Here is a 27,412-nt window from a genome sequence, read left to right as displayed (position 1 = left end):
TATTTGAAATTTGGAAGAAATGTTGTCAGTAGTTTATAGAATAAAACGAAAATGTTCATTTTACCCAAACACATACTTATAAATAGTAAATCCAGAGAAACTGATCATTTTGCAGTGGTCTCTTCATTTTTTCCAGAGCTGTATATGATGTCCCCCCCACTTCTAAAACCAAAGTTGCGCCCCTGCTTAATTCTGTACCTCTGGGAGAAGATGTCCCTGTATGGACTGCCGTGCTGCATGGCGAAGCCGTAGCCCCGATCTGGTGCGTTGCTCCCCACAGTGTAGAAGGAGCAGTCCTCATCGTTGATGGCCATATACTCCAGCACCGCCGCATCCCACACAAAGGCAAAACGCCCGTACTTCACCTGAGAGAAAAGTAAAAACACAGACATAGAACTACTGAGTGTATTCATGAGGGTCAAACTGCTGTGTTCTGATGGGCTACGCCCTTTCTTGTAATTCTATTTCTATGGTTAGAAACAGATATAGAAACACATAACACTATACAAACTATATGTTGACACTTGGGTAGAGAGATGGTAACATGATTGAACATGAACATTAACCGTGGCTAATTGTGTGTTATGCACTGTGGAGTAGGGTGAAGTGTTGCCCCTAGACGCTGATTTTGGGTCAAATTTTGTATCTTCCACAGTAGTCAAGGTCAGGATGTTTTTTTCTTGTTTTAATTGTACATGGTCCTTGACAAATCAATCAATAAAATCTAAAAGAAGACATACATGATTAAGTTACCCTGTAATTGGAATATAATATGTTATTTTAATTTGAAGCTGTAGCGAGTGCATGTTATAGCTTAATATTCATCACACACTGTGTCAGCCCTTGCATCTGTTTCAAGGGGGGAAGTCTAGGTTAAAATGGTTTGTGTCCCAAATGGCACCCTATTCCCTATATAGTGCACTACTTTTGACCAGGGCCCATTGGGGCAGAACTGTATTTGGACTCTGACGTATCATTAACTGTAATGGTACTTTATGAGATTTTCAGGCACCTGACACCAGTCTGTCTGGATGGGGTTCAACGTGATTGCCCAAACAGTAGACCCTGAGATGAGGAAATCAGACAGCTACCCTATGGGTACATCCCAAATGGTACCCTATACCTTTGATAGGGCACTACTTTTGAGTGCACTGTATATGGAATAGGGGGGCATTTGGTAAGCAGTATCTTCCTTCTCCTGGATTCCCTTTATTTTTTTTATTTTCTATTTGACCTTTATTTAACTAGGCAAGTCAGTTAAGAACAAATTCTTATTCTTATCTTCAATTCAGGGGCAGAATGACAGATATTTACCTTTCGGTTACAAGTCCAACGCTCTAACCACTAGGCTACCTGTCGCCCCATTATATCACAGGGTCTTACAGATTTGCTTCCAGGAAAATGATGTTGGGTCAATCGGTTCTACTGGCTTGGAAGTTAAGATGACATCTGACCACAAGCATACACAGTGGTTGTTGAGGTTACTAGTCAATCATAGCCAGCAAGGAGTTTTATGGGATCAGAATGCACATTTTTGGATTTATGTACTCAACAAAATTCAACAGAAACGCAATGGCACAATATCTTTCTGCATGTACTGACGTTTCCCTCTGGGAAAAATAAAAGCAATTATATTATTTTATTTTGTATTGTATTCTATTTTATGGTTGTCACATGCAAGACAGATGTGAGCTAGTAAGATTTGTCTCCTTGTTCAAATATGTTTTATGGCATTTTTTTACCCCTTCAAATTTCTCTTATCTCCTCCCTGTCTCTTGTGCCCTATTTTCTCAACACTTGATGAGTGTTTCTTTGGTTTTGAGAGAAGGCTATTATAATGGAATACACGGTTGATGATGATATTATCTGCAATAACCCAAAACCCATTTAAAACTAATGATATAATAATGGGTAATCTAAATAGGAAGGTTTAGTCAAGAATGGGGCGGAATCCTTCTGAACATTTATATTGTATAATTTCCTCCACATATGAGAAATGTCCTTGAAAGTGTCTAGTGAAAGTTGATCTACTTCATCACATGACATCATTAAAAAATGTAACAAAGCGATGTGCAAAACATTTCCTTTTATGAACACTTTAAAATGTTTATATGGTCGTTCTTATCCCTTATAACGTCAAACATCTATTGCGCAAGAGCAGGGAAGAAATGTCGAGATTCCTATCGATTACCAAACCATTTCCAGAGGAGAGCACGGAAGTGTAAAAAAACAAGCCGGTACCACAAAGTCCTCGCCTTATTGATGTGATTCCAAGAAAAACAACTATAAATAGACTAGTAGAAACATAGAAAAAAAGAGAGAGGGAACAGAAGGAGACGAAGGGTAGAAGTCAGGTAGTGGTTTAGTGGTGGCGCATGATGAGAGGAGAAGCAGTGAGATATGTCTTTCCGTATGGAGCGAGTGCAGCCTGCCTGGAGCCATGGCAATCAGAAGAGCCCTGATAATTATTAAGGCGTTGTCGTCAAACACCGGGCACCCGGTGAATCCTAATCACATCATTGTCTTTTCTCGGAAATATGACTGCACTACTCACTAGATCCGTAATGGTGAAATTAAAGCCGTTCATCCGTTCCCTTGGGGTACGCTGGGGTAGCCTAATGTCGTTTATGTGAAATATGTTTGTTGTCATTGGTTGTACAGCGTTTCTATTTTTGCATCATCATTTAAAAGCAGGTGATGGCCTCGAAGCTGAGTTGTAATTACTGTGCCGTGAGCATACAGAGTGTTTAATGCTTAATTAACACAAATGCCCTTCCTTTTGCAATTTCAAACACATGATCCTGTAGCTTACATCGATGACAGGGTCTACATTGCGGACAGAATACATAGGGGAAAAGTACATTACATTAAAGGTACAACAAACCAAATAAATCTCAAGTTTGGGGTTAATAAATACTGTTGATCAAAATCAAGTCTAACACACTAGCAATTTAATTTGCAAATCGCCGAACTCTCCCCTTTACGGCACATGTTTTAGATTGCTAACTGGTTGTGATTACTGTACCCGTAAATTATTTCAAGCGCTAATTATTTCAAGCGCTAACGTTGTAGAGGATTTAGAGCTTCACACTCAGCTTAAATGAGGAGATCCTTATTTAATGACATTTTTTTTTTACATTTATAAGAACTACCATGGTGCCGAATATCAGACAGAAGACTTGGGAGAACAGGCTGGAGCTACGTGTGTCCCAAATGCGATAGGGTTCTGGTCAAAAGTAGTCCACTATATAAGGAATAGGGTGCTATTTCTGACTCAGACTTCTTTGTGGCTTGTTCAGCTCATGTTCTCTAGCAGACTTCAAAAGACTGAAACACTGAAGGGCATGTTTTCCAAGAAGAGACTCACACTTCATCTTGCCTCATGATTAAAGTCCTCACACATACCTAAAGTGGTATTTTCTCTCAATTTCGGTTTAAGTTCATTAGAAGGGGCTCATATTTAGGGTTTTGGGGGTTTTGGTGGTTAGTGCTTGTGCTTTGTTCTTCATGTCTGGGCTATCTCAAATGATTCTGTGGCAGCACACAACTGGTAGAGAGTCACAAAGTGACGAACTCACAGCGACTGCATGCGTGGAGTATTCAAACAAGTATGTTGACATTATGTACAAATCTGTCATAGGCATGTGTAAAGTAGAGGGTTCCAGAGGTTAACAAAGACAATTACTGGAATCAAGGATTGATGAAACTGTGGCAGATTTAGGGGATTAATGTTAGGGTTAGGGTTAGGGTTAAGGTTAGAGTTACGGTTAAGGTTAGCGTTAAGGTTAGAGTTACGGTTAGGGTTAGCGTTAAGGTTAGAGTTACGGTTAGGGTTAGCGTTAAGGTTAGAGTTACGGTTAATGTTAGATATTTACACAATGTGGGTGCAAATCAACTGCTTTTTCTACGTTGTGTTTTCAGGTCAGGATACCTGAGGCGGACCAGGCCCGTATCCACCAACCGTCTCAGAGTAGAAAATGGGTCGTAAGTATTGACAATAAAGACATTACTCCTACTCTCATGGGTCAAATAAAAGCTATGCATGAAACCTCTTTAGTCATAAGAGTCACACCAAGTTGACAGATATTTAGGAAACCTCATGTGCTGTCATAACCAGTTAAGAGTTTCCAACAGGCAACTAAATACTATAAAAATGCAGGGAGTCAGTGGTTGAAGTTGTTAAAATAATATTTTGATATGTCAATATAATCAATCCATAAATAATCTAGATCTACATGCAAGTAGATCTTGCACTTTAGACAATGATTTCACAGGAGGCATATTTCAATATGATATTCCTAAATACTTATAACAACAAGGCTAATATATAAACACATTTATTTTTTTGATTATTGAATTACCTACATCATGTTATTTCAAGTTATCCATTTGGAGTGCAAAATCAGGTTGGTAAAAACATTTCTACGTTTGGCATCCATAAAAGTTGAGCAACTAAAGGAATCTAGGGCTGATGTTAACTTTGATCGCGTTCGATGAAAATCATAGACCTTTAATACGTTGTATGCAACATTATCGGCAAGTGACTCGATGCCGACTGTAATGTCTACTCTGCCAAAGAGATTTAGGGTTGTTAAACAGGAGTGACTCGATGCCTACTGTAATGTCTACTCTGCCAAAGAGATTTAGGGTTGTTAAACAGGAGTGACTCGATGCCTACTGTAATGTCTACTCTGCCAAAGAGATTTAGGGTTGTTAAACAGGAGTGACTCGATGCCTACTGTAATGTCTACTCTGCCAAAGAGATTTAGGGTTGTTAAACAGGAGTGACTCGATGCCTACTGTAATGTCTACTCTGCCAAAGAGATTTAGGGTTGTTAAACAGGAGTGACTCGATGCCGACTGTAATGTCTACTCTGCCAAAGAGATTTAGGGTTGTTAAACAGGAGTCACTCGATGCCTACTGTAATGTCTACTCTGCCAAAGAGATTTAGGGTTGTTAAACAGGAGTGACTCGATGCCGACTGTAATGTCTACTCTGCCAAAGAGATTTAGGCTTGTTAAACAGGAGTGACTCGATGCCTACTGTAATGTCTACTCTGCCAAAGAGATTTAGGGTTGTTAAACAGGAGTGACTCGATGCCTACTGTAATGTCTACTCTGCCAAAGAGATTTAGGGTTGTTAAACAGGAGTGACTCGATGCCTACTGTAATGTCTACTCTGCCAAAGAGATTTAGGCTTGTTAAACAGGAGTGACTCGATGCCTACTGTAATGTCTACTCTGCCAAAGAGATTTAGGGTTGTTAAACAGGAGTGACTCGATGCCTACTGTAATGTCTACTCTGCCAAAGAGATTTAGGGTTGTTAAACAGGAGTGACTCGATGCCTACTGTAATGTCTACTCTGCCAAAGAGATTTAGGCTTGTTAAACAGGAGTGACTCGATGCCTACTGTAATGTCTACTCTGCCAAAGAGATTTAGGCTTGTTAAACAGGAGTGACTCGATGCCTACTGTAATGTCTACTCTGCCAAAGAGATTTAGGGTTGTTAAACAGGAGTGACTCGATGCCGACTGTAATGTCTACTCTGCCAAAGAGATTTAGGCTTGTTAAACAGGAGTGACTCGATGCCTACTGTAATGTCTACTCTGCCAAAGAGATTTAGGGTTGTTAAACAGGAGTGACTCGATGCCTACTGTAATGTCTACTCTGCCAAAGAGATTTAGGGTTGTTAAACAGGAGTCACTCGATGCCTACTGTAATGTCTACTCTGCCAAAGAGATTTAGGGTTGTTAAACAGGAGTGACTCGATGCCTACTGTAATGTCTACTCTGCCAAAGAGATTTAGGCTTGTTAAACAGGAGTGACTCGATGCCTACTGTAATGTCTACTCTGCCAAAGAGATTTAGGGTTGTTAAACAGGAGTGACTCGATGCCTACTGTAATGTCTACTCTGCCAAAGAGATTTAGGGTTGTTAAACAGGAGTGACTCGATGCCTACTGTAATGTCTACTCTGCCAAAGAGATTTAGGCTTGTTAAACAGGAGTGACTCGATGCCTACTGTAATGTCTACTCTGCCAAAGAGATTTAGGCTTGTTAAACAGGAGTGACTCGATGCCTACTGTAATGTCTACTCTGCCAAAGAGATTTAGGGTTGTTAAACAGGAGTGACTCGATGCCTACTGTAATGTCTACTCTGCCAAAGAGATTTAGGGTTGTTAAACAGGAGTGACTCGATGCCTACTGTAATGTCTACTCTGCCAAAGAGATTTAGGCTTGTTAAACAGGAGTGACTCGATGCCTACTGTAATGTCTACTCTGCCAAAGAGATTTAGGCTTGTTAAACAGGAGTGACTCGATGCCTACTGTAATGTCTACTCTGCCAAAGAGATTTAGGGTTGTTAAACAGGAGTGACTCGATGCCTACTGTAATGTCTACTCTGCCAAAGAGATTTAGGGTTGTTAAACAGGAGTGACGAGTGTGTTGATATAACGGTAATTGTTGTCAAAATTCCGCTTTTTACAACCATCAGAATTAGTTTAAAAAATGTATGCATGCCAACATACAGTATTAGGCAAAAATGTCCACATTTGATGTACAGTCACATTCACTGAGGTTGTCTGAAGAGTGCTATAGAGTTCACAGTCTGGTCATGCCTCATCAGGATTGGTTATTGCCCAATTTACAACAATGTCAATAAGTGTCATCACTATCTTTCCATTGCGGTACCTCAAATTGTCAAGAACACCAGCTGAGTTGATTTTACTCCTGTCTCAGAGTTTGTCTGGGCAGTGTCTTCACATCATCCTAAATCCTATTCTGAATTGGGCGTTTTTTTAGTCTTAATACAGGTTTTAACAAGATTCCTAAGACCTTTTTTGATGCGTTATGGATACCATCCCAGGTCAGTAGAAGGTCAGACTATAGCTGAGGAAGACCAGGTCAGTCACAGACCAAGGCTACCTGAGGAAGACCAAGGCTACCTGTCACAGACCAAGGCTACCTGTCACAGACCAAGCCTACCTGAGAGAGACAAAGGCTACCTGAGAGAGACAAAGGCTACCTGAGAGACACAAAGGCTACCTGAGGAAGACTAAGACTACCTGAGAGAGACAAAGGCTACCTTAGAGAGACAAAGGCTACCTGAGGAAGACTAAGACTACCTGAGACAGACCAAGTCTACCTGAGACAGACCAAGGCTACCTGAGGACAGACCAAGTCTACCTGAGACAGACCAAGAGCTACCTGAGACAGACCAAGTCTACCTGAGACAGACCAAGGCTACCTGAGACAGACCAAGTCTACCTGAGACAGACCAAGGCTACCTGAGACAGACCAAGTCTACCCGAGACAGACCAAGGCTACCTGAGACAGACCAAGTCTACCTGAGACAGACCAAGGCTACCTGAGACAGACCAAGACTACCCGAGACAAACAAAGACTACCTGAGACAGACCAAGTCTACCTGAGACAGACCAAGTCTACCTGAGACAGACCAAGTCTACCTGAGACAGACCAAGTCTACCTGAGACAGACCAAGGCTACCTGAGACAGACCAAGTCTACCTGAGACAGACCAAGTCTACCTGAGACAGACCAAGTCTACCTGAGACAGACCAAAGTCTACCTGAGACAGACCAAGTCTACCTGAGACAGACCAAGACTACCTGAGACAGACCAAGGCTACCTGAGACAGACCAAAGTCTACCTGAGACAGACCAAGTCTACCTGAGACAGACCAAGTCTACCTGAGACAGACCAAGTCTACCTGAGACAGACCAAGTCTACCTGAGACAGACCAAGACTACCCGAGACAAACAAAGGCTACCTGAGATACCAACAATACCTTTCTGTCTCAATTCAATTCAATTCCAGGGCTTTATTGGCATGGGAAACATATCCTCTCTCTCTCCTCTCTCTCTCTCTCTCTCTCTCTCTCTCTCTCTCTCTCTCTCTCCCAAATTATTACAGAAAAAAGGGCTGACGCTCAAACTATCTTAGATTACTGGGATCCACGACTGACGGAGCATCCCTCTGCACCTCCACCACCCTCTCCTAGGGAGCAGTAGAGAGCGGAGAGGAGAGGAGAGAGAGGGAAGAAGATGAAAAGGAATGTGTGAATGTTCCCGTGTCCCGATACACAATCAATTAACATCACTCCTCCCTCTGCTTCTCAGCCTCCTCTTATACTCTCTCTCTCTCTCTCTCTCTCTCTCTCTCTCTCTCTCTCTCTCTCTCTCTCTCTCTTCGCTCTCTCTCTCTCTCTCTCTCTCTCTCTCTCTCTCTTTCGCTCTCTCACTCTCCCTCTCTCTCTCTCTCTCTCCCTCCCACTCCCCAACCTTCTGTTTGCACTGACAGAGCTTCCTCTCTAAAAGTCCCTCGCCACCTTCCAGCTCCCTCTCCAGGCTCTCTCTGCATCTGTTCAGATGCCTCACGCTCCCCCACTCTCTCTCCCTCTCACTCTCTCTCTCCATCCATGCATTTGTTTGTTTTCAAGGAATCAGGAAGAATTTTGTGATAAAACCACAGTGAGTTTTTACTCGGATCATTCTGCACTATGGGCTCAGTGGAGATAGTCTTTCCCAACAGTGGTGGGCACTAGTTGGCACACAGGTGGCATACCCACCCGTCGCATGTACGCTTGACAGTAACAGTGGTGACAGACCGGTAACGTGTGTGACAACTTTTTCTCCGCCGTTTGTTTTCCGTTCTTAATTAAAGCTAGAATCTGTAGTTGCTACATCCATTTTGGGCTTATAAATTAATGATACTCTACATACCCATTGATTTTTGAGGAATATAACTTATGCCACATGAGCTTAGTTCAACTGTCGTACCTCATCAGAACCCAAACTTGTTTTCCTCCAGTGTTTGTTAAAAACTTAAAAGTAAACAAACACGGTATAGCTTCAAAACTATAATTTTGATATCATGGATGTTCAGTCCTTGCATTCATTGCTCTGTCTATGAACAACAGCTGGTGCACGAAATCTAAGGAAGTCTCTAGATTTTTTCCTAGTGGCCAGAGACTTCAATGCAGGGAAACTTAAATCAGTTCTACCAAATTTCTATCAACATGTTAAATGTACAACCAGAGGGGAAAAAATTATAGATAAACTGTACTCCAAACAGAGACGCGTACAAAGCTCTCCCTCGCCCTCCATTTGGTAAATACGACCACAACTCTATCCTCCTGATTCCTGCTTACAAGCAAAAATGAAAGCAGGAAGCACCAGTGTCTCGGTCTATAAAAAAGTGGTCAGATGAAGCAGATGCTAAACTACAGGACTGTTCTGCTATCACAGACTGGAACATGTTCTGGGATTCTTCCGATGGCATTGAGGAGTACACAACATCAGACACTGGCTTTATCAATAAGTGCATCGAGGACATTGTGTTCACAGTGACTGTACGTACATACCCCAACCAGAAGCCATGGATTACAGGCAACATTTGCACTGAGCTAAAGTGTAGAGCTGCTGCTTTCAAGGTGCGGGACTCTAACCCGGAAGCTTATAAGACATCCTGCTATGCGCTGCGACGAACCATCAAACAGGCAAGCGTCAATATAGGGATAAGATTGAATCAAACTCCACCGGCTCCGACGCTCATCTTATGTGGCAGGGCTTGCAAACTATTACAGACTACAAAGGGAAGCACAGCCGCGAGTTGCCCAGTGACACGAGCCTACCAGACGAGCTAAATCACTTCTATGCTCGCTTCGAGGCAAGCAACACTGAGGCATGCATGAGAGCATCAGCTGTGCCGGACGACTCTGTGATCACGCTCTCCGTAGCCGGCATGAGTAAGACCTTTAAACAGGTCAAAATACACAAGGCTGCGGGGCCAGACGGATTACCAGGACGTGTTCTCCGGGCATGTGCTGACCAACTGGCAGGTGTCTTCATTGACCTTTTCAACATGTCCCTGATTGAGTCTGAAATACCAACATGTTTCAAGCAGACCACCATAGTCCCTGTTCCCAAGAACACTAAGGCAACCTGCCCAAATGACTACAGACCCGTAGCACTCACGTCCGTAGCCATGAAGTGCTTTGAAAGGCTGGTAATGGCTCACATCAACACCATTATCCCAGAAACCCGAGACCCACTCCAATTTGCATTCTGCCCAAACAGATACACAGATGATGCAATCTCTATTGCACTCCACACTGCCCTTTCCCACCTGGACAAAAGGAACACTTATGTGAGAATGTTATTCATTGACTACAGCTCAGCCGTCAACCCCATAGTACCCAAAAAGCTCATCACTAAGCCAAGGATCCTGGGAATAAACATCCCCCTTGCAACTGGATCCTGGACTTCCTGACGGGCCGCCCGCAGGTGGGGAGGGTAGGTAGCAACACATCTGCCACGCTGATCCTCAACACTGGAGCCACCCAGGGGTGCGTGCTCAGTCCCCTCCTGTACTCTCTGTTCACCCATGACTGCATGGCCAGGCACGACTCCAACACCATCATTAAGTTTGCAGATGACACAACAGTGGTAGGCCTGATCAATGACGAGACAGCCAATAGGGAGAAGGTCAGAGACCTGGCCGGGTCGTGCCAGAATAACAACGTAACAACATAACCAAGACTAAGGAGATGATTGTGGACTACAGGAAAAGGAAGACCAAGCACGCCCCCATTCTCATCGACGGGGCTGTAGTGGAGCAGGTTGAGAGCTTCAAGTTCCTTGGTGTCCACATCAACAACAAACTAGAATGGTCCAAACACACCAAGACAGTCATGAAGAGGGCACGATAAAGCCTATTCCCCCTAAGGAAACTAAAAAGATTTGTCAGGGGTCCTCAGATCCTCAAAAGGTTCTACAGCTGCAACATCGAGAGCATCCTGACTGGTTGTATCACTGCCTGGTACGGCAATTGCTCGGCCTCCAACCGCAAGGAACTACAGAGGGTAGTGCAAACGGCCCAGAACATCATTGGGGCTAAGCTGCTTGCCATCCAGGACCTCTACACCAGGCGGCGTCAGAGGAAGGCCCTACAAATTGTCAAAGACCCCAGCCACCCCAGTCATAGACTGTTCTCTCTACTACCGCATAGCAACCGGTACCGGAGTGCCAAGTCTAGGACAAAAAGGTTTCTCAACAGTTTCTACCCCCAAGCCATAAGACTCCTGAACAGGTAATCAAATGGCTACCCGGACTATTTGCATTGTGTGCCCCCCCTCCAACCCCTCTTTTACTCTGCTGCTACTCTCTGTTGATGATATATGCATAATCACTTTAACTATACAAATCAAATCAAAATCAAATCAAATTTTATTGGTCACATACACATGGTTAGCAGATGTTAATCGGAGTGTAGCGAAATGCTTGTGATTCTAGTTCCGACAGTGCAGTAATATCTAACAAGTAATCTAACAATTTCACATCAACTACCTTTTACACACAAGTGTAAATTAATGAATAAGAATATGAACATATAAATATATTGCTGAGCGATGGCAGAACGGCATAGGCAAGATGCAGTAGATGGTATAGAGTACAGTATATACATATGAGATGAGTAATGTAGGGTATGCAAACATTATATAAAGTGGCATTGTTTAAAGTGACTAGTGATACATTTATTATATCCAATTTTTAATTACTAAAGTGGCTAGAGATTTGAGTCAGTATGTTGGCAGCAGCCACTCAATGTTAGTGATGGCTGTTTAACAGTCTGATGGCTTTGAGATAGAAGCTGTTTTTCAGTCTCTCGGTCCCAGCTTTGATGCACCTGTCCTGACCTCGCCTTCTGGATGACAGCGGGGTGAACAGGCAGTGGCTCGGGTGGTTGTTGTCCTTGATGATCTTTTTGGCCTTGCTGTGACATCGGGTAGTGTAGGTGTCCTGGAGGGCTGGTAGTTTTCTCCCGGTGATGCGTTGTGCAGACCTCACTACCCTCTGGAGAGCCTTATGGTTAGGGGTGGAGCAATTGCTGTACCAGGCGGTGATACAGCCCAACAGGATGCTCTCGATTGTGCATCTGTAAAAGTTTGTGAGGGTCTTAGGGGCCAAACCAAATTTCTTCAGCCTCCTGAGGTTGAAGAGGCGCTGTTGCGCCTTCTTCACCACGCTGTCTGTGAGGGTGGACCATTTCAGTTTGTCCGTGGTGTGTACGCAGAGGAACTTAAAACTTTCCACCTTCTCCACTACTGTCCCGTCGATGTGGATAGGGGGGTGCTCCCTCTGCTGTTTCCTGAAGTCCACTATCATCTCCTTTGTTTTGTTGACGTTGAGTGTGAGGTTATTTTCCTGATACCACACTCCGAGGTCCCTCACCTCCTCCCTCACCTCCTATACTGTACATATGTATATAATGGTGTGTATAGACAGTATGGACAGTATGAATAGACAAAGGTGTACAGCAGTAGTTATATAGGATGAGCCATGACTAGAATACAGTATATACATATGAAGTGGACAACAGTAGTTATATATACTGCTCAAAAAAATAAAGGGAACACTTAAACAACACAATGTAACTCCAAGTCAATCACACTTCTGTGAAATCAAACTGTCCACTTAGGAAGCAACACTGATTGACAATACATTTCACATGCTGTTGTGCAAATGGAATAGACAACAGGTGGAAATTATAGGCAATTAGCAAGACACCCCCAATAAAGGAGTGGTTCTGCAGGTGGGGACCACAGACCCAGCTTGCTCGGGAGTTGGCCGAGGGGGGAGGGGCGGCGGGTACCAGGGAGGAGGCGTGGAGGAGGGCGGGCGGGTGGGGAGGAGGGGCAGGAGCGAAGGGCGGGGGGGCCGGGGGGCAGCAGCAGGACCGCTACCTCCGCCTTTGTGCAAGGAGGAGCACTGCCAGAGCCCTGCAAAATGACCTCCAGCAGGCCACAAATGTGCATGTGTCTGCTCAAACGGTCAGAAACAGACTCCATGAAGGTGGTATGAGGGCCCGACGTCCACAGGTGGGGGTTGTGCTTGCATTTGCCAGAGAACACCAAGATTGGCAAATTCGCCACTGGCGCCCTGTGCTCTTCACAGATGAAAGCAGGTTCACATTGAGCACATGTGACAGACGTGACAGTCTGGAGACGCCGTGGAGAACGTTCTGCTGCCTGCAACATCCTCCAGCATGACCGGTTTGGCGGTGGGTCAGTCATGGTGTGGGGTGGCATTTCTTTGGGGGGCCGCACAGCCCTCCATGTGCTCGCCAGAGGTAGCCTGACTGCCATTAGGTACCGAGATGAGATCCTCAGACCCCTTGTGAGACCATATGCTGGTGCGGTTGGCCCTGGGTTCCTCCTAATGCAAGACAATGCTAGACCTCATGTGGCTGGAGCGTGTCAGCAGTTCCTGCAAGAGGAAGGCATTGATGCTATGGACTGGCCCGCCCGTTCCCCAGACCTGAATCCAATTGAGCACATCTGGGACATCATGTCTCGCTCCATCCACCAACGCCACGTTGCACCACAGACTGTCCAGGAGTTGGCGGATGCTTTAGTCCAGGTCTGGGAGGAGATCCCTCAGGAGACCATCCGCCACCTCATCAGGAGCATGCCCAGGCGTTGTAGGGAGGTCATACAGGCACGTGGAGGCCACACACACTACTGAGCCTCATTTTGACTTGTTTTAAGGACATTACATCAAAGTTGGATCAGCCTGTAGTGTGGTTTTCCACTTTCATTTTGAGTGTGACTCCAAATCCAGACCTCCATGGGTTGATAAATTGGATTTCCATTGATTATTTTTGTGTGATTTTGTTGTCAGCACATTCCCACTATGTAAAGAAAAAAGTATTTAATAAGATTATTTCATTCATTCAGATCTAGGATGTGTTATTTTAGTGTTCCCTTTATTTTTTTGAGCAGTGTAGAATGCGCCATGACTAGAATACAGTATATACATCTAAAGTGGGTAAAACAGTACGTAAACATTATTAAAGTGACCAGTGTTCAATGACTATGTACATAAGGCAGCAGTCTCTAAGGTGCAGAGTAGAGTACCGGGTGGTAGCCGGCTAGAAACAGTGACTAAGGTTCAGGGTACTGAGTGGAGGCCGGTGAGTGACGACTGTTTAACAGTCTGATGGCCTTTTTTTCAGTCTCTTGGTCCCAGCTTTGATGCACCTGTACGGTCTCTTCCTTTGATGGTAACGAGGTGAACAAGCCATGGCTCGGGTGATTGAGGTCATTGGTGATCTTCTTGGCCTTCCTTTGACACTGGGTGCTGTAGATGTCCTGGAGGGCAGGCAGTGTGCCCCCCCCCCCCCCCCCCCCCCTCCCAATTGATGTGTTGGGCTGACCGCACCACCCTCTGGAGAGCCCTGCAGTAGCGGACAGTGCAGTTATGGATTGGTGAACATGCCTTTTTGCCAGCGCTCCCTTGCAAAGTAATTTAACAGAAGAAGCCTGGCCCAGAAATGAACCTCACAAGGCTAATGTAACATGACAGCATAAGCCTCCCACTTCCTTGCGGCAGGGTAGCCACCTCCTGCATTTCAGAGGGAAACACTTTTGTCAGGGGAAAATATTGCGTTACATTTGAATTCACCAGATTTAACGATTTATTCAGAGGTTGGAACGCCGGCCATCTTTGTGGTAATAATTAGAAGTAAAATGTCAATTCAATTTAAATGTCAATGTTGTACCAGCTAAATTGCAGATAGATAGATCGATCGATCGATCGATCGATAGACAGATAGATAGATAGATAGATAGATAGATAGATAGACAGACAGATAGACAGATAGACAGATAGGTCCATTCTAGGAATTCTATGTCTATGATTGAAATGACACCCACCCTGTATTCAAGAGCATGTTGTGTCTCAACCGATTGCAACACAAAAATCTTACATGATGTAATGTAGGGTCTAAGCTACGGCATATGTGAATATGAAAATCTGAGTTGACACATTTTTAGATAATTTACATTAAGAGTAAAAAAATTAATTGACTGTTTCTTTAATACCCAACAAAGAACAGGAGCACATAATCTGACATAATCTGAGCCAAACAGCAGAGGAACTATGAGTTTTACCTAAGAGGATTTGGCTATTGATTTGAAAAAGGAAGTAGAGTTTAACCACTGCATGAACCCATTATGTTTTCCTTTTTTTTTTTTACTTAAACAACTGAGAAGTTGCAAGAGTGACATAATTAAAATATTGTCTGCTTTGAACGCACACTATTTGGCACGAGTCGGTTGAAATCGCATCGCTGCTAGTTCCTCAAAAGCCATGTGTCATTGTCTCGCCACTGCAGATTTAATAGCAAAATATTAGACTGCCGCTGAACAAAACAAAACAATGCCAAGGGAGGAATACACAGCCCGTATCGTTTATTAGGAACTTCTGGTTGTATGACTTAGGCCTTCTTAAATACAGAAGTCTGTTAAATGGGGCAGAAGTCCACAAAGCATATTGCGTGTAACAAACAGTTACATGACCTACAGCATGGTCAAGCACTGTTCGCTGCTCTGGCACCCCAATGGTGGAACAAGCTCCCTCACGACGCCAGGACAGCGGAGTCAATCACCACCTTCCGGAGACACCTGAAACCCCACCTCTTTAAGGAATACCTGGGATAGGATTAAGTAATCCTTCTAACCCCCCCCCCCCACCCTCCCCCCCAAAAAATATATAGATGTACTATTGTAAAGTGGTTGTTCCACTTGATATCATAAGGTGAATGCACCAATTTGTAAGTCGCTCTGGATAAGAGCGTCTGCTAAATGACGTAAATGTAAATGTAAGCAAGTTAATGTTTCCGACATTTTCGGACCACTAAACAACTATTGATTTAGAACCACAGAGAGTTACCACAAGTCACAAAGAAAACAGCAGCTGCCTCCACTATTTCAGCACCATTTCAACATCATCTAATCACCTCTGCTTAGTCTAATACAGTGACAAGTAAAAGATAACAAAAACGATTTAGTCCAATCAACGTAAGCTATACAGTGAGGGAAAAAAAGTATTTGATCCCCTGCTGATCTTGTACGTTTGCCCACTGACAAAGAAATGATCAGTCTATAATTTTAATGGTAGGTTTATTTGAACAATGAGAGACAGAATAACAACAAAAAAATCCAGAAAAACGCATGTCAAAAATGTTATAAATTGATTAGCATTTTAATGAGGGAAATAAGTATTTGACCCCCTCTCAATCAGAAAGATTTCTGGCTCCCAGCTGTCTTTTATACAGGTAACAAACTGAGATTAGGAGCACACTCTTAAAGGGAGTGCTCCTAATCTCAATTTGTTACCTGTATAAAAGATACCTGTCCACAGAAACAATCAATCAATCAGATTCCAAACTCTCTACCATGGCCAAGACCAAAGACCTCTCCAAGGATGTCAGGGACAAGATTGTAGACCTACACAAGGCTGGAATGGGCTACAAGACCATCGCCAAGCCGCTTGGTGAGAAGGTGACAACAGTTGGTGCGATTATTCGCAAATGGAAGAAACACTAAAGAACTGTCAGTCTCCCTCGGCCTGGGGCTCCATGCAAGATCTCACCTCGTGGAGTTGCAATGATCATGAGAACAGTGAGGAATCAGCCCAGAACTACACGGGAGGATCTTGTCAATGATCTCAAGGCAGCTGGGACCATAGTCACCAAGAAAACAATTGGTAACGCACTACGCCATGAAGGACTGAAATCCTGCAGCGCCCGCAAGGTCCCCCTGCTCAAGAAAGCACATATACATGCCCATCTGAAGTTTGCCAATGAACATCTGAATGATTCAGAGGGCAACTGGGTGAAAGTGTTGTGGTCAGATAAGACCAAAATGGAGCTCTTTGGCATCAACTCAACTCGCCGTGTTTGGAGGAGTAGGAATGCTGCCTATGACCCCAAGAACACCATCTCCACCGTCAAACATGGAGGTGGAAACATTATGCTTTGGGGGTGTTTTTCTGCTAAAGGGACAGGACAACTTCACCACATCAAAGGGACAATGGACGGGGGCATGTATCGTCAAATCTTGGGTGAGAACCTTCTTCCCTCAGCCAGGGCATTGAAAATGGGTCGTGGATGGGTATTCCAGCATGACAATGACCCAAAACACACGCCCAAGGCAACAAAGGAGTGGCTCAAGAAGAAGCACATTAAGGTCCTGGAGTGGCCTAGCCAGTCTCCAGACCTTAATCCCATAGAAAATCTGTGGAGGGAGCTGAAGGTTCAAGTTGCCAAACATCAGCCTCAAAACCTTAATGACTTGGAGAAGATCTGCAAAGAGGAGTGGGACAAAATCCCTCCTGAGATGTGTGCAAACCAGGTGGCCAACTACAAGAAACGTCTGACCTCTGTGATTGCCAACAAGGGTTTTGCCACCAAGTACTAAGTCATGTTTTGCAGAGGGGTCAAATACTTATTTCCCTCATTAAAATGCAAATCACTTCATAACATTTTTGATATGCGTTTTTCTGGATTTGTCTGTTGTTATTCTGTCTCTCACTGTTCAAATAAACCTACTATTAAAATTATAGACTGATCATTTCTTTGTCAGTGGGCAAATGTACAAAATCAGCAGGGGATCAAATACTTTTTTCCCTCACTGTATATGATACTGAAGTCCATGGTCGTGATTTCTATTTCTGTGTGTGTGTGCGTGTGCATGTGTGTGTTCGTGCTAGTAGAAAAATATGTTGACACACCCTGTTACTTGTAGAGAAACGTCAATGCCATCCTCCTCTCTTTCACGTTGCCTAAACGGTCTATCACCCTGTCATACAGTACAAGCATTTATTATTTGTTGTCCTAGGCTACTTGGCTAAAATGCTTGATCGCTAGCCTAACTTCCATTCATTCATGAGCAACGTTAGCTAGTTAACATTAGCCTTCTACATCTAGCTACATGTTGAACTTCCATCCTCTCAGGCCAGGGGCACAATGTATGAATTAATGGTTGGATCAGAATCACTGTTGTAATTGGCCAGAACAGAGAATTGAGTAAAAAAGTCAAAATCCCTATCTCCATGCATGGCTAATTTAGGAAAGGGTCAATTTTAGCTAGCTAGCCACCGGACGAAAACAACACAACGAGATGCAACAATTCATGTTGTTTCTGTCAATAACGTTTGGGTCTCGATGTGATGTGATTAGAGAGAAGCCAAATCCAAGCTGGCTTCCCTTGAACCTTTCTTTTGGTGCGCCAGGACCTTTCACAGTTGAGCTCAATCAGTTTAACTCAATGCTGATTGGCTATTATTTTATACTTTTTTATCAAGGAAGGCCAAATGCTCGATGGCTTCCCTTGCATTCAATTCCACGTGCGGCAACAATGTCATACTCTTCTTGATCTCACAGCATCAGATAGATGGCCTACACATACAGTACAGAGACAGAGGGCCGCTGTTTTGCTTGCTCGGATGCTTTCTCCTGTGAGATACATTCAGCCTTTAGGGAATTGAAGGAAAATTATGAAGCACAGAGAGACGAAAGATAAATAATTGGATGCTTTTTAAATTTATTTTACTTTTAAATGTTTTGGGGAAGAATGGCTTCCCTTGGCATCCATGACTACATGCCACTGCTCAATCTCCATCCTCTCACCCTCCTGCAGAGCTCACCAATACAGCTCACCAGTACAGCTCACCACAGCTGAGTCATTACCTTTTAAATAGGGTCACACCAGTGGATCCTGCAGACCCGCATCACACTTGTCATTTGCAATTATAGTAGGGCTCTTGGTACTGTAGGGCTGTTCTCTCTGTTTTCAGCACAGATAGTTTGAGGACAAACACGATTAATGATGGATGATTGAGACGTTCTGCAGTGGACATATGGGCAGAGGTACTTTGGACACAGTAGCCTGAGGTTCTCTCTCTCTCTCTTTCTTTCTTTCTTATCTGGTATGGTGACAAGTTTTGCCCACTGCATAGGTTTGACTTACTTTCCTGACAGGAGGGATCATGACCCCGACAACATGGGCAGGATGTGACAATAGCAGGTGAATCTCAAAAAGAATCTCCGGTCCTCAGCCTCCTGTTGTGTATTCATTATGCCAATTCCGTTGCAAAAAGTTTTGTCTTTTGGAAAAAGATTTGCAACAGAAACCGTTTACTCCAAATGTTGTTGAGTTGAGTTTTGTTCTTTAAACGGAAGTTGTAGTTCAGTCCTGTCTCTCTTAAAAAAAACATGAGCGGCTGGAAGAAGTTGGAAGGAACCCTGCAGTCAACACTCCACTTTAGAGCATGGAAGAATAGATAATTTAGAGATGTCCAACTTGTGCCAAACACTATTCAGATTGGAATGGCAACACGTGAAAATCATACAATTAAAATTAACTACAACTTCTGTTTAAGAACCCAACGGCATTTACGTCAAGTTGAAGAGCGTTTGGAGTAAATGGAGTAAATGTTTGGAGTAAAATGTTTTGCAACAGAATATGTGTAACAAATACACCCCTGCTATAGCCTCTCTGTCTTTGATCTAATCTGGCCTAAGGCTACAGTTATCTCCCCCTTGCTAAACTGTGGCTGGGAGAACAGAAGAGCAGAGCATTGGGCTGGCTCTGTTCCTGGACTGCGATGTACAGTACAGATGTAGGATCTCAATTTTACATTTAAGTCATTTAGCAGACACTAAGAGCAACTTACAGTAGTGAATGCATACATTTCATACACTTAATTTCACACATTTCTTTTTTTCTTTTTTTTTGTACTGGCCCCCTGTGGGAATTGAACCCACAACCCTGGTGTTGCACACACCATGCTGGCATTGCAAACACCATGCTCTACCAACTGAGCCACAGGGAAGACTATTTTGTTGCTAAGATTGTTCCTGCAAAGTAGAATATGCAAATTTGTAGTGTATTTGAGTTTTAAAAAGGCTTAAACGTTTTTAATTTCCACTTTGAAATGTCAGACTTGATTTGCCCTAACAAAAAAAATGAACCCCTACAAAAATGTCAATTAATAATAATCCACATAATAATTGACATTTTCCGTTGCTGCTGGATTATTTTCCTGCAGTAGCAAATTAAGATCCTACATCTGTATTGTTGTCTCCCTTATCCAAAAGTCCATTAGGTCCTGGCCCGGTGCCATCTTGTCTCAGGCAGACAGAGATAAAGATGTGTGGAGGGTGTGAGAGCAAACAGAATGAGAATGAGGCGGCATCAACGCCGTTGGTAGGAAGGAAGACCTGCACCATCCTCCCTCAGATCCATGGCCTCTTTGTCTTTTAATTTATTTACAATCCAATCATTGAACTCGCGGCACAAAACAAAGCGAGGGGTCCATTCTCTTTTTCTTCTGTTCCTGGTGAAAACCGTTGTGAAATGTAATGATTCAATTTGGGTCATCTTGCTGGAACACACAGGTCTGGACGGTCAAGATTAAGCTGTTTTTTTAGAAGGATGTTTTGTCTTCATTGTTCTTGCATTTATGTTTCCCTTCCAATTTATGCAGTTGTGCTTGAGCAACTTTTCTCCTCCTTTGTGATTGCCTTTTCCTCTGTGCTACAGTAGGTTACGCCAGTAGTAACGTACTCCTTTAATCTTTTAACAATCTGCATTTATCTAAAGTGTCTCGTTAAGGAAGAGTGTCACAACCATCTAAACATACAAATGTCCTTTGTAAAGGGAAAAATAATGCAACCTGAATAGAATGACAGGAAAACATTTTTTGCACAAATGGCAAACATTAACACTATAAGCTTGTTAAAAACAACTATTTATAAGATACATTTTAAGGAACAGTAACTAGGCAAATCAAGATAATCTAAAGTTTGTAATAAGATCTAAGATGGAAAAGGGTACAATAACGAAGCTGTGCAATATGGAAGACAGAGAATCGAGAGAGTTTTTGCAGCCACCGGCGGCAAGGTAGCTTTAATCAGGTGCAGTGGATAGCAGTGGGAGAGCAACTCCTCAGTACGAGGTTCCTTTTCTATGTAAACACGGCACAGCACTGCAATGGCCTGGTCTAACCTTGAGAGCAGACCCAGAACCCAGACAGCACAGATCAAGACCATGAAAGTGCATAACTAGCCCATTACACATCATATTTCCCACAGTAGCATCCCAACACGTCCACACTCAAAAAATACTCAAATACAGCATCCATATTAGCTGTCTCAATAGACTCATTACTCCCAGTATTCTGCAGTGGAAACAAATATTACAGAAAAAAGGGCTGAAGCTCAAACTATCTTGATTACTGGGATCCATGACTTATGGAGCATCCCTCTGCACCTCCACCACCCTCTCCGTGATAGTTAGGTCTCCCCCAGGACGCATGGATACACAGGGGATGGCTAGGGAGCAGTGGAGAGCAGAGAGGAGAGGAGAGAGAGGGAAGAAGATGAAAAGGAATGTGTGAAAGTTCCCGTGTCCCGATACACCATCAATTTACATATCTCCTCCCTCAGCCTCCTCTTATTCACAGCAGGACAATATACCGCCCATCCCCCCCAACCCTCCCAACGAACTCCAACACCTAATTGCAATTTTCGTCCCTATACTTTCATAGACTTTCTTATTACATGTTTTATAATTACAAACTCCTGCGGCGAGCGGCTGGATGTGTTAAGTCATAATGACAGATCAGTCCATTTAACAGAACCTCGGGGGCCACGACGGAGCAGCCATAGCCCGTTTTCACACACACACACACACACACACACACACACACACACACACACACACACACACACACACACACACACACACACACACACACACACACACACACACACACACACACACACACACACACACTCACTTTATTAGTCTACTATCTTAGCCCTGTGCCCGTATCGTCCCTCTTTTTTTCTCTCACATTCTTTCTCTCTTTCACTTACAGCTCCAGCGCTGTAGGCCAGTTCTTCAGATGCCTAGCAACCATCCCAGTACTAAATCAATCAGCAGACTGAGATCAGTGCAGGCTACTCGCGATCTCTCTCTCTCTCCCCTCCCCCTCTCCCTCTCCCTCCCTCTCTCTCAAGTTATTGCAGAAAAAGCTCAAACTATCTTAGATTACTGGGATCCACGACTGACGGAGCATCCCTCTGCACCTCCACCACCCTCTCCGTGATAGTTAGGTCTCCCCCAGGACGCATGGATACACAGGGGATGGCTAGGGAGCAGTGGAGAGCAGAGAGGAGAGGAGAGAGAGGGAAGAAGATGAAAAGGAATGTGTGAAAGTTCCCGTGTCCCGATACACCATCAATTAACATCACTCCTCCCTCAGCCTCCTCTCTCTCCTCTCTCTTTCTCTTTCTCAAATCAAAATAAAATAAAATAAAATTGTATTTGTCACATACACATGGTTAGCAGATGTTAATGCGAGTGTAGCGAAATGCTTGTGCTTCTAGTTCCGACAGTGCAGTAATATCTAACAAGTAATGCAACACATTCACAACAACTACATTATACACACAAATGTAAAGGGATGTATTAAGAATATGTACGGATGAGCGATGGTCGTGCGGCACAGGCAAGATGCAATAGATGGTAGGAAATACAGTATATACATATGAGATGAGTAATGTAGGATATGTAAACATTATTAAAGTGCCATTATTTAAAGTGACTAGTGATACCTTTATAAAATCCAATTTATTAAAGTGGCCAGTGATTTGGGTCTGTATGTTGGCAGCAGCCTGTCTATGTTACTGATGGCTGTTTAACAGTGCGATGGCATTGAGATAGAAGCTGTTTTTCAGTCTCTCGGTCCCAGCTTTGATGCACCTGTACTGACCTCGCCTTCTGGATGGTAACGTGGTGAACAGGCAGTGGTTTGGGTGGTTGATGCCCTTGATGATCTTTTTGGCCTTCCTGTGACATCGGGTGCTGTAGGTGTCCTGGAGGGCATGAAGTTTGCCCCCGGTGATGCATTGTGCAGACCTCACTACCCTTTGGAGAGCCTTGCTTCTTCACCACACTGTCTGTGTGGGTGGACCATTTCAGTTTGTCCGTGATGTGTACGCCGAGGAACTTAAAACTTTCCACCTTCTCCACTACTGCCCTGTCGATGAGGATAGGGGGGTGCTTCCTGCTGTTTCCTGAAGTCCAAGATCATCTCCTTTGTTTTGTTGATGTTGAGTGAGAGTTTGTTTTCCTGACACCACACTCCGAGTGCCGTCCCCTCATCCCTGTAAACTGTCTCGTCGTTGTTGGTAATCAAGCCCACTACTGTTCTGTCATCTGCAAACTTGATGATTGAGTTGGAGGCGTGCATGGCCACGCAGTCATGGGTGAACAGGGAGTACAGGAGGGGGCTGAGCACGCACCCTTGTGGGGCCCCTGTGTTGAGGATCAGCGAACTGGAAATGTTGTTTCCTACCTTCACCACTTGGGGGCGGCCCCGTCAGAAAGTCCAGGACCCAGTTGCACAGGGCGGGGTTGAGACCCAGGGCCTTAAGCTTAATGATGAGCTTGGAGGGTATTATGGTGTTGAATGCTGAGCTGTAGTCAACAAACAGCATTCTTACATAGGTATTCCTCTTGTCCAGATGGGTTAGGGCAGTGTGCAGTGTGATGGCGATTGCATCGTCTGTGGACCTGTTGGGGCGGTATGCAAATTGGAGTGGGTCTAGGGTGGCAGGTAAGGTGGAGGTGATAGGATCCTTGACTAGTCTCTCAAAGCACTTCATGATGACAGAAGTGAGTGCTACAGGGGCGATAGTAATTTAGTTCAGTTATCTTTGCCTTCCTTGGTACAGGAACAATGGTGGCCATCTTGAAGCATGTGGGGCCAACAGACTGGGATAGGGAGCAATTGAATATGTCTGTAAACACACACCAGCCAGCTGGTCTGCGAATGCTCTGAGGACGCGGCTAGGGATGCCGTCTGGGCCAGCAGCATTGCTGTCAAGAGGTCTGTGTGTAGCTTGTGTAGAGGAGTCAGGCGCAGGACAGCAGATATGAGTGAATAAACATAATTTACTCAAAAATAGGCAAATACAATACAATAAAGCAAGCCCACATAACGGACCGTATAACATACAAACAATCACACACAAAAAAACATGGGGGAACAGAGGGTTAAATAATGAACAAGTAATTGGGGAAGTGAAACCAGGTGTCCTTGGTAGCAGGCCGTGTCGGTGGCACTGTATTATCCTCAAAGCGGGCAAGAAAGGTGTTTAGCTTGTCTGGAAGCAAGACGTCGTTGTCCGTGACGTGGCTGGTTTTCTTTTTGTAGTCTGTAATTGCCTGTAGACCCTGCCACATATGTCTTGTGTCTGGGCTGCTGAATTGTGACTCCATTTTGTCCCTATACCAACATTTGCTTGTTTGATTGACTTGCGGAGGGAATAACTACACTGTTTATATTCAGCCATATTCCCCGATCTCTTTCCATGGTTGAATGCGGTGGTTCACACGTTCAGTTTTGCGCGAATGATGCCGTCTATCCACGGTTTCTGGTTGGGGTAGGTTTTAATAGTCACAGTGGGTACAACATCTCCAATGCACTTCCTAATAAACTCACTCACCGAGTCAGCGTATAAATCGATTTTATTGTCTGAGTCTTCCTGAAACATTTTCCAGTCCATGTGATCAAAATAATCTTGAAGCATGGATTCTGATTGGTCAGACCAGCCTTGAATGGTTCTAGTCATGGGTACATCCTGTTTGAATTTCTGCCTATAGGACGGTACGAGCAAGATGGAGTCGTGGTCGGATTTGCCGAAGGGAGGGCGGGGAGGGCCTTGTATGCATCCCGGAAGTTAGAGTAGCAGTGGTCCAGGGTTTTGCTCGAGTGGGTACTACAGTCAATGTGCTGGTAGAATTTAGGTAGCCTTGTTCTCAAATGACCTTTGATAAAATCCCCAGCTTCAATAAATGCAGCCTCAGGATATATGGTTTCCAGTTTACATAGAGTCCAGTGAAGTTCTTTCAGGGCCGTCGAGGTATCTGTTTTGGGGGGGATATACAAGGCTGTGACTATAATCGAAGAGAATTCTCTTGGGAGATATTGCGGTCAGCATTTGATTGTAAGGAATTCTAGGTCAGGTGAGCAAAAGGACTTGAGTTCCTGTATATTGTTTTAGTTACACAATGAGTTGTTAATCATGAGGCATACACCCCCGCCCTTCTTCTTACCAGAGAGATGTACGTTTCTTTCGGCGTGACGCATGAAGAAACCCGGTGGCTGTACCAACTCTGACAACATATCCCGAGTGAGCCATGTTTCCGTGAAACAGAGAATGTTACAATCTCTGATGTCTCTCTGGAAGGCAACTCTTGCCCTTATTTCGTCCACCGTGCTGTCTAGAGACTGGACATTGGCGATTAACCTGTTAGGGCTAGGGGGCAGCATTTGCACGTCTGGATAAAAAAAATGTACCCGATTTAATCTGGTTACTAATCCTACCCAGTAACTAGAATATGCATATACTTATTATATATGGATAGAAAACACTCTAAAGTTTCTAAAACTGTTTGAATGGTGTCTGTGAGTATAACAGAACTCATTTGGCAGGCAAAACCCTGAGACATTTTCTGACAGGAAGTGGATACCTGATGTGTTGTATTGACTTTAAACCTATCCCATTGAAAAACACAGGGGTTTAGGAATATTTTGGCACTTCCTATTGCTTCCACTAGATGTCACCAGCCTTTACAAAGTGTTTTGAGTCTTCTGGAGGGAGATCTGACCGAACAAGAGCCATGGAACGATGATGTCCCATTAGACACCTGGCGCGCGAGTTCATGTTGGGTACCCTCGTTCCAATACGTTATAAAAGAGTATGCATTCGTCCACCTTGAATATTATTCATGTTCTGGTTAAAAAAGGCCCTAATGATTTATGCTATACAACGTTTGACATGTTTGAACGAACGGAAATATATTTTTTCCCCTCGTTCATGACGAGAATTCCGGCTGGCTTAGATCATGTGCGAACAAGACGGAGATTTTTGGACATAAATGATGAGCTTTTTTGAACAAAACTACATTCGTTATGGACCTGTGATACCTGGAAGTGACATCTGATGAAGAGAATCAAAGGTAATGGATTATTTACATAGTATTTTCGATTTTAGATCTCCCCAACATGACGTCTAGTCTGTATCGCAACGCGTATTTTTCTGGGCGCAGTGCTCAGATTATTGCAAAGTGTGATTTCCCAGTAAGGTTATTTTTAAATCTGGCAAGTTGATTGCGTTCAAGAGATGTAAATCTATAATTCTTTAAATGACAATATAATATTTTACCAATGTTTTCTAATTTTAATTATTTAATTTGTGACGCTGACTTGACTGCCGGTTATTGGAGGGAAACGATTTCCTCAACATCAATGCCATAGTAAAACGCTGTTTTTGGATATAAATATGAACTTGATAGAACTAAAAATGCATGCATTGTCTAACATAATGTCCTAGGAGTGTCATCTGATGGAGATTGTAAAAGGTTAGTGCATCATTTTAGCTGGTTTTATGGTTTTGGTGACCCTGTCTTTGACTTGGCAAAACATTACACACAACTCTTGTAAATGTACTGTCCTAACATACTCTAAATTTATGCTTTCGCCGTAAAACCTTTTTGAAATCGTAAAACGTGGTTAGATTAAGGAGATGTTTATCTTTCAAATGGTGTAAAATAGTTGTATTTTTGAAAAATTTGAATTTTGACATTTATTTGGATTCAAATTTGCCGCTCTTGAAATGCACCTGCTGTTGATGGAGTGCACCACGGGTGGCACGCTAGCATCCCACCTAGCCCATAGAGGTTAATATGCTCGGAAGCGGTGGGTGGTGTGCTCGCCTTCTAAGTCTGACCAGGAGGCCGCTCTGTCTGCCTCTCCTGCGGCGATGACGCTGTTTTGGGTCGGCCTCTGGGATTAGATCCAATGTCCGTGGAGGTCCGAACAAAGGATCCGCTTCGGGAAATTCGTATTCCAGTTTGGAATACGAATAAGATAACACTGCTACTCCTACTGCTCTGTCCTCGTCTGCCCACGTGTTCTCGCATACCCCGAGAGCATCTGGTCAGCGGGGTGGTGGCACTGGAATCCTCATCTCTCCCAAGTGGACATTCTCTCTTTCTCCCCTTACCCATCTGTCTATCTCGTCATTTGAATTCCATGCTGTCAGTTACCAGCCCTTTCAAGCTTAACATCCTTATCATTTATCGCCCTCCAGGTTCCCTTGGAGAGTTCATCAATGAGCTTGACGTCTTGATAAGTTCCTTTCATGAGGATGGCTCACCTCTCACAGTTCTGGGTGACTTTAACCTCCCCACGTCTACCTTTGACTCATTCCTCTCTGCCTCCTTCTTTCCACTCCTCTCCTCTTTTGACCTCACCCTCTCACCTTCCCCCCCTACTCACAAGGCAGGCAATACGCTTGACCTCATCTTTACTAGATGCTGTTCTTCCACTAATCTCATTGCAACTCCCCTCCAAGTCTCCGACCACTACCTTGTATCCTTTTCCCTCTCGCTCTCATCCAACACTTCTCACTCTGCCCCTACTCGGATGGTATTGCGCCGTCCCAACCTTCGCTCTCTCTCTCCCGCTACTCTCT

At 43.9% G+C, this 27,412-nt stretch overlaps 1 protein-coding gene across 2 annotated transcripts in view; it reads right to left on the bottom strand.

Moving 5' to 3' along the window:
- The window catches only part of LOC106585836 (glutamate receptor ionotropic, delta-2), a 623,881-nt gene that overhangs the window by 29,800 nt on the left and 566,669 nt on the right, over positions 1–27,412 (bottom strand). For both annotated transcript variants that reach the window (XR_001324086.3, XM_014172508.3), the window contains exon 14: positions 199–365. Coding sequence is in view for 1 of the 2 variants with exons in the window: in XM_014172508.3 (XP_014027983.1) it covers positions 199–365 (167 nt within the window). In the remaining variant the exon portion in view is untranslated. The remainder of the gene's footprint in view (positions 1–198; positions 366–27,412) is intronic.

Source organism: Salmo salar, chromosome 24 (genome assembly GCF_965601325.2).
Source record: "Salmo salar chromosome 24, fSalSal1, whole genome shotgun sequence".
Taxonomy (NCBI): Eukaryota; Metazoa; Chordata; class Actinopteri; order Salmoniformes; family Salmonidae; genus Salmo; species Salmo salar.
This window is presented reverse-complemented; position numbering and strand designations above follow the sequence as displayed.